The sequence below is a fragment of the Lipotes vexillifer genome, unplaced genomic scaffold, assembly GCF_000442215.2.
Source record: "Lipotes vexillifer unplaced genomic scaffold, Lipotes_vexillifer_v1.1 scaffold150, whole genome shotgun sequence".
Classification (NCBI taxonomy): Eukaryota; Metazoa; Chordata; class Mammalia; order Artiodactyla; family Lipotidae; genus Lipotes; species Lipotes vexillifer.
In genome coordinates, this window is record NW_006792921.1 from 742,245 (window position 1) to 758,112 (window position 15,868).

Sequence of the window (15,868 nt, forward strand, 5' to 3'; positions counted from 1 at the left end):
TGGAGCCTGTGCTCCACAACGGGAGAGGCCACAACAGTGAGAGGCCCGCGTACCGCCAAAAAATAAAAAGAGACATGTACCACAGTGTTCACTGCAGCACTATTTACAATAGCCGGGACATGGAAGCAACCTAAGTGTTCACTGACAGATGAATGGAAAAAGAAGATGTGGCACATATATACAATGGAATATTACTCAGCCATAAAAAGAAATGAAATGGAGTTATTTGTAGTGAGGTGGACGGACCTAGAGTCTGTTATACAGAGTGAAGTCAGAAAGAGAAAAACAAGTACCATATGCTAACACATATATATGGAATCTAAAAAAAAAAAAAAAAATGGTTCTGATGAACCTAGAGCCAGGACAGAAATAAAGATACAGACCTAGAGAATGGATATGAGGACATGGGGAGGCAGAAGGGTAAGCTGGGACAAAGTTAGAGAGTGGCATAGACATATATACACTACCCAATGTAAAACAGATAGCTAGTGGGAAGCAGCCACATAGCACAGGGAGATCAGCTCGGTGCTTTGTGACCACCTACAGGGGTGGGATAGGTAGGGTGGGAGGGAGATGCAAGAGGGAGGTGATATGGGGATATATGTATACATATAGCTGATTCACTTTGTTATACAGCAGAAACTAACACAACATTGTAAAGCAATTATACTCCAATAAAGACATTAAAAAAAATAAACAAAATTTTAATTAAAAAAAGCATCTATGCTAAAGCAATTGCTTAAAGGAAAAACAAAAACAACAACGAAAATTCAGATAACAATATTCATTGCAGCCTTATTTGTGAAGCACTAAATTGGACTGGTTAAGGAAATTAGGGTGCATACACACTGTTGAGAACAGTACTAAGAAATATTTAAACCCATGAAGGAAAACATATAACGTTAAATAAAAAATAAATGAGGGGCTTCCCTGGTGGCGCAGTGGTTGAGAGTCCGCCTGCTGATGCAAGGGACACGGGTTCGTGCCCCGGTCCGGGAAGATCCCACATGCCGCAGAGCGGCTGGGTCCGTGAGCCACAGCCGCTGAGCCTGCGCGTCCGGAGCCTGTGCTCTGCAACGGGAGAGGCCCGTGTACCGAAAACAAACAAACAAACAAACAACAACAACAAAAAAAACAGGAGCACTTAAGGACATATGATATAAATGTTTAATTGAGCATGGAAAAAAACAGGAAGTAATGTTCATCAGTAAAAGAATAGTTACATAATTTGTTTCCTCTTCTGTAAAATCGAAATAATACTAGTACTTTATGGGACTGTTGTAAGAACTAAATTAGGAAATGTTTAAAAACCATATGATATATTAAATACAGCTGATCAGAAAGCATATTATTTGTACAACAGCTTATCTCCTTAACCTTATATTCTCTAATTCAGTCCTGTCTAGCTCAGGTCAAACTTCTCTAACCTGGCATCACTATTCTAGAAAGCCTCATTACTCTTTCCATTTCTAGGTTCCAAAGAGATGAGGTCATTCTGTGAACGCAACAGATATCAAGGATATTTATTCTTCTCTGTCCTATTTCCCCAAAAGATAAGATCTGCTACGTTATTTTGCCGGTACTGAACCTTTTCTCCAGCTTTAGCCATAATTTACCAATTCTAACCTTTCAGGAGTTAAGACTGCTGGGCATACACCTCTGCTTTTTTCCTTTCTCTTTTGGTGGCCACTTCCTCAAAGTTTTCATTCACTTCATCTCCCTGGGGGTAGCAAGCTCTTGGTCTTTTTGATCCTGTATTTAGTTTCCTTGTCCATCTTTGGCACATCACAAAATCAGTAAAAAATAAAACTCCCAGCAAATAGAACATCGCTAGTAAGATAAATATTTCTTGAATGAATGGGATTATTTTTTATTGTCATATGCTAACACATATATATGGAATCAAAAAAAAAAAAAAAAATGGTTCTGATGAACCTAGAGCCAGGACAGAAATAAAGATACAGACCTAGAGAATGGATATGAGGACATGGGGAGGCAGAAGGGTAAGCTGGGACAAAGTTAGAGAGTGGCATAGACATATATACACTACCCAATGTAAAATAGATAGCTAGTGGGAAGCAGCCACATAGCACAGGGAGATCAGCTCGGTGCTTTGTGACCACCTACAGGGGTGGGATAGGTAGGGTGGGAGGGAGATGCAAGAGGGAGGTGATATGGGGATATATGTATACATATAGCTGATTCACTTTGTTATACAGCAGAAACTAACACAACATTGTAAAGCAATTATACTCCAATAAAGACATTAAAAAAAATAAACAAAATTTTAATTAAAAAAAGCATCTATGCTAAAGCAATTGCTTAAAGGAAAAACAAAAACAACAACGAAAATTCAGATAACAATATTCATTGCAGCCTTATTTGTGAAGCACTAAATTGGACTGGTTAAGGAAATTAGGGTGCATACACACTGTTGAGAACAGTACTAAGAAATATTTAAACCCATGAAGGAAAACATATAACGTTAAATAAAAAATAAATGAGGGGCTTCCCTGGTGGCGCAGTGGTTGAGAGTCCGCCTGCTGATGCAAGGGACACGGGTTCGTGCCCCGGTCCGGGAAGATCCCACATGCCGCAGAGCGGCTGGGTCCGTGAGCCACGGCCGCTGAGCCTGCGCGTCCGGAGCCTGTGCTCCGCAATGGGAGAAGCCACAACAGCGAGAGGCCCGCGTACCGCAAAAAAATAAATAAAAATTAAAAATAAATGAGGAGTATATAAAAATTATATGTAGTATGTTTCCAATTTTGTTTTTAAAAAATTAGATGCAGAGAAAGAAAAGATACAATCCAAGTGTTAATGGGAATTAACACTTGATGGAGGAATTTTTGTTAATTTGTTTTCTTGCCTTTCTATAGTTTATACATGCTCCTCTGTAATAATGAGTCAAACTCCCCATTTTTGATGTAAATGTTTCAAGCCCACCACCCCCTTTCCTTTCTGTTACACATCTGGGCAGTAGGGTAAGAAACCCCAGGTGGTCCCTCCACTGGCACCGGCAGGAAATTGAAAACTTGTAAGCCCCAGCCTACATGCAGAACCCTCACCACACCTCCTACTCATTAGAGAAACTGAGCCCATCTCTTATTCCCTCCTTGGGAACCTGCCATGCTGTCCCCAGGAAAGCTTCATTATGTGAGTAATAAAACTTTTCGCACCCTCCTGACGGATACGTGGCATCATCAACCTCAACACCAAACCAAATTTGGGGAGGTAAAACCAACCCACTTATGCTGAGGGGCCACAACATCTACAAATGAGCATGTTGTACTTTTATACCAAAACTGCAATATTATTTCTTAAATATTAAGCTATAACTTTTCACGTCAGGCCTGCAGAATTTTCTCATTTTACGGAAGGATACGTTTTTAAAACAGTAGGCAAAGAAACAAGAGAACTGATTATAAGGTATCGCCTTACAGTCACTCAAGACAACATGTGTCTAAAAGAATCATCACCTCCTGTTCTGGAACTAATTGTAGAATATAACCAAAGAAACATACCTGGACTCAGAAACTGGTCTTCTGTGAGTACATCTCCCAGGGTGACAGATAAAAACTGGTACTTGGGTCTCTGCCAGCACCACAATCTCTTTTTTTTGGTCACCAGACTTAGAAGTTGTAATTTATCAGAGTCATTCAAGTTTGATACTGTGATCAGGTTACCTCCAGCATCAACTTCTCTAAGAAAATTCCTTGTTGCTTTGGCAAACATTTTGAGAGCTCCAGATTACCTGAAAAAAAATATATAGGAAGTTATTTCGTGATTTTCTAAAATTACCTTATTTCTCCCTAGTATAAATCAGTATATATGAAAGAATACCTTCTCCTTAGAGAAGCCTCTAGTTTGAGTCCAGTTGATGTCTAAAAAATCAAACTGAAAAAAAAAAAAAAAAATCAAACTGAGATACTGAAAGAGAATATGTATATAAATCAGGATAGGCTAGGTTATGCCTCCAAATCTCGGTGGCGTATAACCAGTAAGGTTTATTTAGTGCTCACGCTACACGTCCAAAACGGGAGGACAGGAAGGCTTTGCTCCTCGTAGCCATTCAGGGATCCAGGCTGAAGGGGCAGCCGCCATCTTGAATATCATGTCATCAGCCGACAGGAAAGAGAGTTCTGAAAAGTCTCACACCAGCAATTAAATGCTCTGGCCCAAAACTGACACACATCACGTCCACTCACAATTTGTCAGAACTAGGCAGATGGCCTCAGCCAACCACAATGGTCAGGAAATACAATCCTACCAAGTGTTTGGAAGGCAGAGACCTGGGAATATCTGTTGAACAGCATACTGACTATCCCAATTTGTATCTTACTTATGACCACTTCTTTGAAGGGTCAAATGTGCTTTTTCTCTACACTGTGTGATGTCCCCAGTTCATAAATGGGAAGTGACTAGCTATTACTTTTAACCCCAGAAATGAAACCCCAGTTACTCTTCAGCCAGAGGGAATAAAAAGAAAGAGACATGTTGGAAGATATAAAAGTACTACATTCAGTGGAAGATGTATATACTATTCAATAAATGGTGTTAGAATAACTGGCTAAACAGCTGGAAAAAAATAAAGTCAGATCCCTAACTCATGCCATACACAAGAGCAAATCCTCAATGGATTAGAGTGTTTTTAAGGAAAAGTGAAACCATAAAGTACTAGAAAAAAATACAAACAAATATTTGTACAATTGTAGGATGAGAAAGGCCTTTAGGAAGACAAATGGCAAACTGAGAAAATACTTATAAAACAAAGAACTAGAACATTTAACATACACAAAAAACTTTTACAAACCACATCAAGTTTTAAAAATACTGTAGTAGATACATGGGCAAAGGTTATAAACAATTCACAATATAAACTGCTCATAGCTGTACATATGCATACAAATATATACACATGCGCACACACACACACTCAAAAAAAGCACAAATTGAAAGATCTTATTAAAACTATCTATAGTCAACGGTTAAAATGTCTAATGCACAAGAACTGTGTTTTATTTATATTTGTATCCTGGTGTCTGGCAGTCACATAGTTAACAAAACCACAGAATTTAAGAGCTGAGATAATCTTAGATGTTAATTAGTTCAACCCACTTTTCTTTACCATGAATCTTCTCAAGGGCATAAAAAAAATTGTTTTACTATCACTAGTTCTTCTCTAAAGTACCTTTTCTTATATTATTGTATAGCCAACTAACCCTGTTCTTAGAGCACTCATTTATTCATTTTTCAAAATATTTATTGAATCGGTGTACAAGGCAAGATTTGGGACCAGCAAGGTCGTGATGTCCAGGAGACATGGTTTTGTGTAGATATGCCCATCACCAATGCTTTGACAGACCGAGAGTTGCTCTGCAAGCTCTGGGACTGGCTCCTGCACTGCACTGCCAGGTTCTAGAGAGGGGAAGCGCAAAGGGTAAGGATGAAGAAGGCTCAGTCCTGGTCCTGAAGGCCTGTGCCTCATCTGGGGGAACCAGGGCAGCAGGAGCCCCTGGAGGGGTTATATAGGGAACAGTGTGATCAGAGCGGTCACTTAGAAAGATCTTCTGGAAGCAAAATAGGAAACCAAGGGAACAATTAGACAACACACAATGATGCTGAACTACGTTGGTGGTGTAAGGGTAGAAAAGATGCTGGTTTGGTGGTTTCCCCAGAAGTCTGGTTGGATGTGAAGGTGCTGATGAAAGAGAGGAGACTCCCCAGCTTGGCCTGCGGCTCAGGCCTGGGTCGGCTGATGAGATGGAGATGCCACCTACCAAGAGAGGGATCCAGAAGGAAGCAGACTGCTGGGGACAGTAAGACAGTAACTGCTGAGAGTGCATCTAGGGTAAGGTGTAAGGCTTATTTTGTCAAACACAAGGAAAGAACTTTTAACAAAATAAGGTCTCCCAATGACCTGGGGGATTTTACCCTGCTTGTCCAAGAGAAGAGCCACAGCAGAACCTGCCTCAGTTCACCATGGTTATCAGGATCTCCATTTTTATGGTTTTTATTCTTTCCTGGGACAACCTGGAAGGGAGTTCACTAACTTACCTTCAGATTAAACAGGTTTCTGAAGAAGCCAAATCAGGCTTGCCATTAAAAAATAATAAAATAACAAAACCCAAAACCATCTGCTATGGGCAACAAAGCCTTAGTAATGACACCAATCCTCCCCAGAGGGATTAGAGGATGAAGAAAGAGAACTCCTAAATTAATTTTTAGTTTTCTTTTTCAATCTAGCACCAAATAAGGCCTCTTGACAGTGTAGGCTGCTTTAAAAAGAGTTAATGGAAGTGGCTATTGCTTTGGATGTTTTTATAAGAATCAGGTTTATTCAATCAAGGAACTCAGAATATTCTCCTTGTGAAGGTAAAGTTAGAGGCTTTTTTTTTTTTAATTACTATGTTTGAATACACAATATATTTACTTGGCTCTAATATCTAAACTATGGAAAAAGACATACACTGAGAAATCCCATTTCTACCCAGGTCCCATCTACCTTTTCATCCCTCTCTCCCCTTCAGGTATATCACCTTCATGTTTCTTTATACAAATATAAGTAAAAAGGAGTGTACACACTTTTCTGCATCTTACTCTATCACGTGGCAATATATCCTGGAGATCTTTCCATGGTTAGAACCTTCGGCATAATACAGCTTCCTAGTACCCCTTCACATGGATGTACCATTGCTTATTTAACCTGTTCAGTATTGCTGATCACTTGGGGGATTTCTAAGTTTTTATTATTATAAAAATGCCACACTAAATACTGCTAAATGTATGTCTTCTTCCTACATGGGCAAGAGTATCTGAAGGGAGATTTCTAGAAGAGGGATTGCTAGACCAATGGTAAATGCATCTATAATTTACAGGCTGTACCATTTTGCAGTCTCACCAATAAGGTATGAAAGTATCATTCTCAGGAACAGAGTATGGTATCAATCGTTTGTGGTTTTTTTCAGCCTCATAGGTGAGAAATGGTATCTCAGTGTAGTTTTTTGGTTTTTTGGTGGGGTCATGTAGATCAATTGCCAATATCTTTTGGTTTTTTTAAAATTAATTAATTATTTATTTTTGGCTGCATTGGGTCTTCGTTGCTGTGCGTGGGCTTTCTCTAGTTGCGGCGAGCGCGGGCTTCTCGTTGCGGTGTCTTCTCTTATTGCGGAGCATGGGCTCTAGGCACACAGGCTTCAGTAGTTGTGGCGTGTGGGCTCAGTAGCTGTGGCTCGCGGGCTCTAGAGCACAGGCTCAATAGTTGTGGAGCACAGGTTTAGTTGCTTCGCAGCATGTGGGATCTTCCCGGACCAGGGCTCGAACCCGTGTTCCCTGCATTGGCAGGCGGATTCTTAACCACTGCGCCACCCAGGGAAGTCCCTCAGTATAGTTTTAAGTCATGTTATTTTAGTACAAGTGAAATCAAGCATCTTTTGTTTAAAGCCTTTTTATATATCTTTCTCCTGTTTGTGTCTTTAGCCCATTTTCTATTGTTTTTTTCTTTATTCCTAGGATCCTTCAATGGAATAGAGAGATGAGCCAAAGATAATATATGCTAGAAATTTAATACAGTACAGCTTATCATGTGGCATTGGGAGCCAATAAGCTGTTGTCTGATTCTCAAACATCTAAAGTAACTGTCCAGCCAGGAGAGATTAAATAACATGCCCAGGGCCCACCAAAGGATCTAGAACCCATGTCGCCTGGCACAGACCAGCACAATAATGTCTCAAGTAGAAGTTAGACTTCGGATTCAAATTTCCAAAATGCTCCAACCTGGAAGTAGATGAAAATGGCCTCATGAGAGACCAAGCTCAAAATGCTCATGGCCTAAAACCCCACTGCACTTCACAGCTGTACCGAAGATCCTGGGCTCTGTCGTTTGGGGCCTGAAGAATTCCATTAGCAAACAGTTCCTACTTGTCTGCCTATGTGGCTTCCCAGCTCAAAGCAGATTAGAATTCGGAGAGCCAAAGTGAAGGTGGTAAGGATATACAAGCTCGAATGAGACTCCTGGACCAAAGACAAGAGGAAGAGATCAAGAAACCAAGACAACAACACAAAGTCAGAAGAGTACATGGCCAACTGGGACCACTGGCTCCTGGGAACAAAGACTCGTAAAAATAGTTGCCAAGGTAATGATAGCATAAGAAGATACTACAATCACTCGTGTCCATCCTCAAGACTGATTCAGAGTGATGGAATGATCACATCTTTGAGTTGCAAAGGACCTGCTTCTTCCTAATACCCAATTCAGGATTCTCCTCTGGAGCAGCTCTAGTTGATCACTGGGCCTCTGCGTGAATAGTTCTAGGAAAGAAACTTGAACATCGAAATCCACTAAAAGGGCGGGGGGTGGGGGGGGGCAGCTGTATATCGAGTACCTGCTGTGTGCCAGGTACTGGGCTAAGTCCTTTCTACACATTTCCGCATTTAATCTCCACGACAACCCTGAGTAGGCACTGTCCATATTTTACAGATGTGGAAACTAAAGTTCAAAGATGTTAAGTAACTTGCCCAAGATAACAAGAAAAAAAGCAGCAGCCCTGACATCCAAGAGCCTGCCTGGTACCATCAGCTAGCCCTGGGGCTGCTGGCACTGGCCTGGCGTTTTCCTGGTGAATGTGAACATCACAGAACGTCGACATCTGGCAAGGGCACTCTGTGGTCATGATAAATCAAGACCAAAACAAGACCTCTCATAGTCTTATCTGACCACAGACAAAATATGAACACTGTCCAAACCACAAAAATGACCAAACACTCCCACCATCCCCACCAACCCTAAACACGAGTGACTGCGGTTCTCAGCCAACCAGTTTTAACCTCACTCCTCCTCACAGATAAGATTTATGAAGATACTCCAGAGAATTTCCCTCACTTTCTGACAGCATCCAATTCAGAGCCAAGTCCCATCTCCTTAAACTCTCCCCCAAATCGCCTACAAGCCCAAATCCTGTAACTCCTTTCTGCACTCAGTTACTGAGATGCCCAAGGTTCCCATGGAGCGAAGTCTTCCTCATTCGGCAAGCAATGATCCATCCCCTTCAACTCCACCTGTGTTCCCAGAGGTCTTTGACTAGAAGGCACTGAATGTCAAGTAGAGAAATAGTGCTGAGCCCAGATTCCAAACAAGGTCCACCTGCCTCCCAAGCCCGAGCCCTGGACCACCCTGCTCTGCCGACTCCGCAGTCAGGTTTTGTTTGTTTGTTTGAATGTGGACTACACATAATTTGTTTTGTAAAGTAAGAAAAGGTGCTCAAAAGGGTAAACTTCAGTTATGGAGGAAGCAAAAGCCATGGCTATAAAAGACATTATTTCTTCATTATCTAGGAAAATGAGACACCGCTGTTAGTACTTGTCTCCTAACAACTTCAGCACATTTTGAATTTAGTTTTCTAAATAAAGTGAAATTGAGTCTATTAAATTAAAACAGAGGTGTCATCCTTCTGTATCTTCTGGTGCTTACAGCCCAGTACCTTCATTTTTATAATAAGAAGGCAAATTAAAGACAAGGTACTCCATCATTTCTTTCTAAAATAATAATCTGAAACAAAAAGCAAATGATGATCGCAAGACAGGCATGAGACTGAAAAAGGAGTCAGGGAAAGGCAGCAAAGGCTTTCAGGAAGTGGAGTGGATAACAGGAGACTGATTAAGAATAAAGAACCCTCTGGTCCCCTTGAGGGTTCAAAAAGAACAAAAAGAAAAGCACTTTTGGAAACCATAAGGCTTCCTCCTAAAGCAGGCGAGCTAAGGGCAGCAGCTGGGGGCTTGGGCCGCATTTCTCAGATCTCTCTAATTGGCTGGGCTCATCTTCTCCCGGCTGTTTTCCTTTACGAGAAGAGTTCATTGGCGGTGGCTTTGGAAAACGATTAATTTACTCTACATTTATTCAGCTGTTTCTCTGACCTAAGAGCAATATTTCATTCCACTCCAACTGGACTATCTCTTAAAGGCATCGATCCCAAGGCATCCGTCCCTCTGAACAGTTCTCTGAACAAAGTAGACTCTCAATGAGAGGGTTTTTTTGAACACTGTACAACCAGCGCCTTTCTAAGACCGCCCTCTGGTCTTTCCCCGTCAGGTGCAGATGGGAAGGGGTCTGGGATCCGCACATTGAGGCCCCGTGAGCAGCGGTGATGTCATCCCACCCAGGCCGAAAACTCCCGAGGGGCTTGGCCTCCTCCACAAGCTTGGGGCCCAGTATCCAGTACCCCAGGGATGGGGACTTGGTCCAGACCAGAGAGTGAATTCCACGCCGGCCCCCGCCTTCCTTCCACGCACATAAGCGCCCCAGCGCCCGGCCACGGACAGCCTAGCGACCCCGGAGGAGAAACCGGAAGACAAAGAAGTGGGGAGAGGGCGCAAAGGGTTGGGGGGAGGACAGTAGGTACCCGCTGCCCTAGCAACAGCCAGGGAAGGAAGTGGCAGTGGGAAGGGGGAGCAGAAGGGATGGGAAGGGGGTCGGGGGACAGAGACGGGGGCTGGGAACGCGGACGAGGAGGGGACGCCATGGGGCCGGCGGTCCAGCTGCGGGCAGCCCACCCATTCGAACCCCATAGGACTAAGGGGCAGACGGGAGGGTGTCCCCTAGAGAAAGAGCCGCGCGGGCTCGGCTCCCCAAGGTCAGGGCCGGATCCGGAGCCGAGCCGCCCGCACTTACCTCCCTGCAGCCTCGCGCCCCGCGCCCGCAGCCTGCCGAGTCGTAGAAGCCCCGCGGGTTGGGCCGGGGCGGGGGATCGCGAGGGAAGAGGGCGGGCGGCGGGACCTTTGCTTCGTCCCCGCCCCCTGGAGCCGGGAGGGGCGGCCGGAGGAGTGAGAGCTCCGAGAATTTGCGCTCAGGAGTACTGAGTTCTTCAGCAGGGCCTGGAACGAGGCCCCCATATGCTCTGGGCATATCCTTAGGTTAGTTACCCCACCTCCTTATATTTTTGTCAGTAAAGCTTTCCCTGACTATTCAAATTAAAAGTACAGCCAGTCCACCACCCTACAGGAACACGCCCTAGTTCCTCGCCTGCTTTATCTCCTTTGCACTAATGACCATCTGATAGACTATACACATCATACTTATTTCATGCATTATGTTTCTCTTCCCTAAAATGTCAGCTCCACGAGGGGAGGAGCTTTTGTCTGTTTTGTTCACTATACCCCGCAACTAGCCTAGTACCCGATGGATGGTTGATAGTAAATAAGTGTTGAGTTAATTAATGCATCCTCTTGTTTCTCCTACTAGACTGTAGGGGTCTCAGTCATCTTTGCAGTACTTGGCACAGGGTAGGTGAACAATTAAGTAATGGTTGTTGGATGAATGAGTGCCTTGAAATGGTCAAGAGCGAGAGGTGGTCCCCTTTTGGTTGCCTGCCTGGCCAAAGAGATTAGACAGTGGAAGAAAAAGAGAATCACTGTCTTGGCCCTGTCAAGAGACTTATTAACCTATGCTATTGGTTCTCTGTCCTCAAAATTATACAATGATGACTCTGACTTGGTACAGAGATTATTGTCTCCTGACTTTGGCCATTAAACTCAAGAACATCCTTATAAGCAGCATGTTCATGAAGTTCCCACCAGTAAGCCCAGCCCTCTGTCTAGATAGGTAACCACTTGTAACTGAGAGTACCTGAGATTTTTGGTGCAACAGTTACTCAATGGCTTCAAATTCTTCGCTTCATTTTTTTTGTCCTGTCCACTGGCTTTCAATTAAATGCTTAAGGAAGGTAGTATAAGATCAGCAGCTAATATTTATGTAGCACTTTCTAATTACTGTCACCAAGCATGGTTCTAAGTACCTTACATGCGTTGATGGATTCATTTACTTCTCACAGCAACTGGTTGGAGGTCCAAGTTACAAATGAGTAAACTGAGGCAAAAGATGGGAAGCCCACCCACCTGAAAAGAGATAGAGCCAAGATTTAAACCCAGATCATTTGACACTGTAACAGAGCAGGATCCTATGGGGCCTTCCCGGAAGAGACCCCCCTACCCCATATCCTCTGCTGTAGCTCCTCTCAGCAGTACTGAAGGAATAGTATCTGATGCACATCTCCTGAGTTGTTCTACAGATGCTTAAACCACCACCAAATGGAAGAAATTCACTGCTTGATGACCATGACCAGACCTACTGGCAGCTAAGGATTGATAACATTAACCCCTGTGACACCACCCCGTTACCTCACCATCACATACCCTGGAACACCCCTCCCTCACCTGGCCTTTAAAAATGCTTTGGTGAAACCCATTGGGGAGCTCGGGTGTTTTGAGCACTAGCTGTCCTGAACTCCTTGCTTTGTGCCCTGAAATAAACACTGCACTTTCCTTCACTGCAGCCCAATGTCAGTAGTTTGGCTTTACTGCGTGAAAGTGAGCGGATCCAAGTTTGGTTCGATAACAGCACCATCTGAGCTTTAAAACCACCGGACAGTACAGACTCTTCAGAAAATAAGAAGCACAATAAGAGTTACCCCACCAGTTGGAGTAACAGTGTTTGACTATGTATGTGTTGGGAGAGAGGGATGAAATGTGTTTAGGAAAGTTCCCTCCGTCCCCCTTCCCCACGGCTACTTTTCCTGTCCCTGATGGGTGGGATCAGGATTCTGGCACAGCCCAAACTGAGAGTCTCAACTTTTCTGTTGTATTTTTTGAACAGTTGTGCTTATTATTATTACTATTATTATTATTAAAGTATTTGAAGACTTCAGACAGACAAATGCAAGATGGGAATTTTAATCCAACTAGGAAAAAATATGAATAAACAGATAACGTCCAACCCCAACCCTCTCACCTCATTGTAGATGTATCCCTTTAGGAAAATGGAGCTATGACAGAATTCTGCAGGAAATAAATTGGGGTGGTCATAGCGATGGAAGTGTTTGCTTTTAATAAGATTCCCTCTGTGAACAATGTTTCAACTTATAGAACCCGCTGAAACACATCTATGGGGTGTTGTGTATTTCCTACTCTTTTTCCAGACCCTTACTGAATAAGCAACTTGTAAAGGTCAGCAAAAATTGATACAATTTATTACTGGGGTGTATTTCATAAATGAACATGCTAACAAACCGGCTCTGCATGGCTGCTGTTAACTACCTCCAAGTTCTTTGGAGCCACTTTTGAAGAGACCTGCCCTCTTTTAGATAAATAGCCTCCATGGTGGAGAAATAACACACAGGCTTTGGATCGGTTAGATTTGGGTCAAATCCAGCCTACCACTTACCAGCTGAATGACCTTGGGCAAATTTTTAACTTCCCATTTAAAAATTGCCTATAGCGGGATTAAAAGAGCAGATGTACAAAAAGCACTCAGCACATTGTAGACCCTAAATAAAAGTTCATTTCCTTTCCTTCACTAATTACTTTTTGGTTAATGTCACTTTTAAGTTGAGCCTAAAAATTTTCACCTATGTATAATTTTGTCTTTTACCATATTGACTGCTTCCCAGAGGAACATTGCTACTAACATAACTTAAAACAAAATTTGGCATACATTGATATATATTTTTAAACCAATTTAATTTACTTCCCTGAATCCCAAAAGTGTTTTTTTTTTGGCAACTGGAGACTGCATTGCCAATGCCTATTACCAATTACCACTCTAAAATAAAAAGCTTAAGGAAGGTTAAATATGGCCCAGAATTAACAGCCCATTTCTTTCAAAGTCCCAACCATCTCTTATTCGATTGCAAGGTACAGATACAGACAGAAGAACTCAAATTTACTTGTTGGCCAGCAAATGATCAACCAAAATTGTCCAAATTTAAAGTCTCAAGGCAAATATGATTGGACAAATAAGGAAATAATTTGCTGTTCAGTTATTATTTACTGCACTACAAACTACCCTAAAACTTAGTGGCTTGAAACAACAATCATTTTATTACATCTCACGATTTTGTGGGTCAGGGCTCAGCTCAATGATTCTTCAGTATCACGTGGCATTGACTGGGATAACTCAGCAGAATTTAGCTAGTGAATAGCCTAGTCTGGAAGGTCCAGGATGGATGACTTCACCCACATGTCTAACGCCTTGGCAGGGAGGGCTGCAAGGAGTGCTCAGCTGGGATTATCAACCACACCCCTCACATGTGGCCTCTTTATCATGGTGATCTAGGGGAAGTCTTACGTAGAGGCACAGGGCTCCAAAAGCAAGTATTCCAAGAAACAAAGCAGAAGCTATGTCTTATGACTTAGCACCTGAAAACCCCGAATGTAACTTCCACAGCATTCTATTGTTGAAGCAAGCCCAGATTCAAAGACAGGGGAACTATACTCTACCTCTCAATGGGAGAAAGAGTGAAGAGTTTCCAGACATCTTCATTCTACTATACTTGTTTTTATGAAAGAGAATGCCATTAAATAACAATAATATACAAATAATAATAAACAAAGTTAGTTAAAAAAAAACAACTCCTATATTTTCTGTTCATTGTTCATGTAGAAACACATACCATTGTCAGCATAAAGGAGATTTGCAATGAAGACTGGCAGTCATCCACCAGAGGTCAGGTTTCTAGAAACATTCAGGAATAACATTATTGCTGCACAAGTTTTCCTCACCCCGTTATCATTATTAAAGATTACTCAGCGTCCAAGTTTGCTATCCCCAGCATAGAGAAAGGCAAAGTCCATGCATCTGACATTTTGTTAATTTAACAAATATTTATTAAGGACCTACTATGTGCCAAGCACTACATTAGAAACTGGGGATATACTGGTGAGTGAGGGAAACGTGGTCCATGCCCTCATGGAGCGTGGGAGACTGTCTGGGAAGGCAGACAGATAAACACTATGGAGGAAGTGTGGGAAGTTCCATGGTCAGATGCCACAGGAAGGCTTGGCTAGAGCACGTAACATGGTGGAGGAGGAAAGGTAGCCAGGCCAAGGAAAGGCAATGGGTCAGGGTCAGTGAACTGCCAAAACAAATAAAACCCCACGTTACAATGGCTCAAACAGCACAGCAGTTTATTTTTTCTCAGTGAACAACCTAAGGTAGTTCCTGAGTGTGGGAAAAGGGGATGAAGGAGGTCAGTCTCTGTTCCTTCAGGAACCAGCCTGGAGAGGCTCTGCCATTTGCAGTTCAAGGCCGCCAAGGGTGCCAGGCATGGGCATTTCCAGAAGGTTGAGAAGGAAAGAACCTGGAGGCTCCCTCTTGGGAGAGTTTCATGGGCCTCTGGCGCTTTGCCTGTGTACCTTCCTCTGCCTAGAAATCAGTCCTGCTCATCACAAGGGAGGCAGGAGGATGTAGTCCTGGTGCCCAGGAAGAAAGAGGAAACGGGTTTCTGAGAGCAGTAGTGGGCTCACCTTCAAAATGCTTTTAGAGGACAAATAGGCACTGGACAAATAGGTATAGGACAACCTCAAAGCTTTTATAAAGAATCCCAATTAGGGCAACCCAGACAGCTGAACTGTTTTTAGTTTAAATCATTTATTTTTAGATTATATAACGCATACGATGAAAAAATTAAAACTTTTAAAATCCTGTGCTGGGTTTAAGGGATATCTAAGAAAACACGGAGAAACTGGAGATAGAGTGGGGGAGGGGTACTTTATCTTTAACAATTATTACTGATACAACTTCTTTGCTGAGTTTTAACTGGAGGCGGAGAGTGGGAATTGAATACACATTTGTTATTTGGTGAGGTCCTTAAAAAGGCTAATTGCAATGGAAAAAACAATTTGGCAAGAAAAAATTATCTTGGCACCTGATTCAATCTTGACTGATTGCTAGAAGCACCAGTGCAATAAATTTGTCAGTCTGAATGATGAGAAAACGGCTTCAGAAGTTCAGCCCCTGCCACTCCCTGGGCACCTTTGACACCATGAAAGATTTTACATTCTTCCAAACTGCTGGTAGAAGTGGATTTTTTTTTTTTCTAAT

General features: G+C 42.6%; 1 protein-coding gene across 1 annotated transcript in view; it reads right to left on the reverse strand.

The window, feature by feature from the left end:
* The window catches only part of GSDME (gasdermin E), a 62,500-nt gene extending 58,768 nt beyond the window's left edge, over positions 1–3,732 (reverse strand). The window contains exon 1 of the mRNA XM_007466064.1: positions 3,522–3,732. Coding sequence (XP_007466126.1) covers positions 3,522–3,732 — 211 coding nt within the window. The remainder of the gene's footprint in view (positions 1–3,521) is intronic.
* Positions 3,733–15,868: the final 12,136 nt, after the last annotated feature.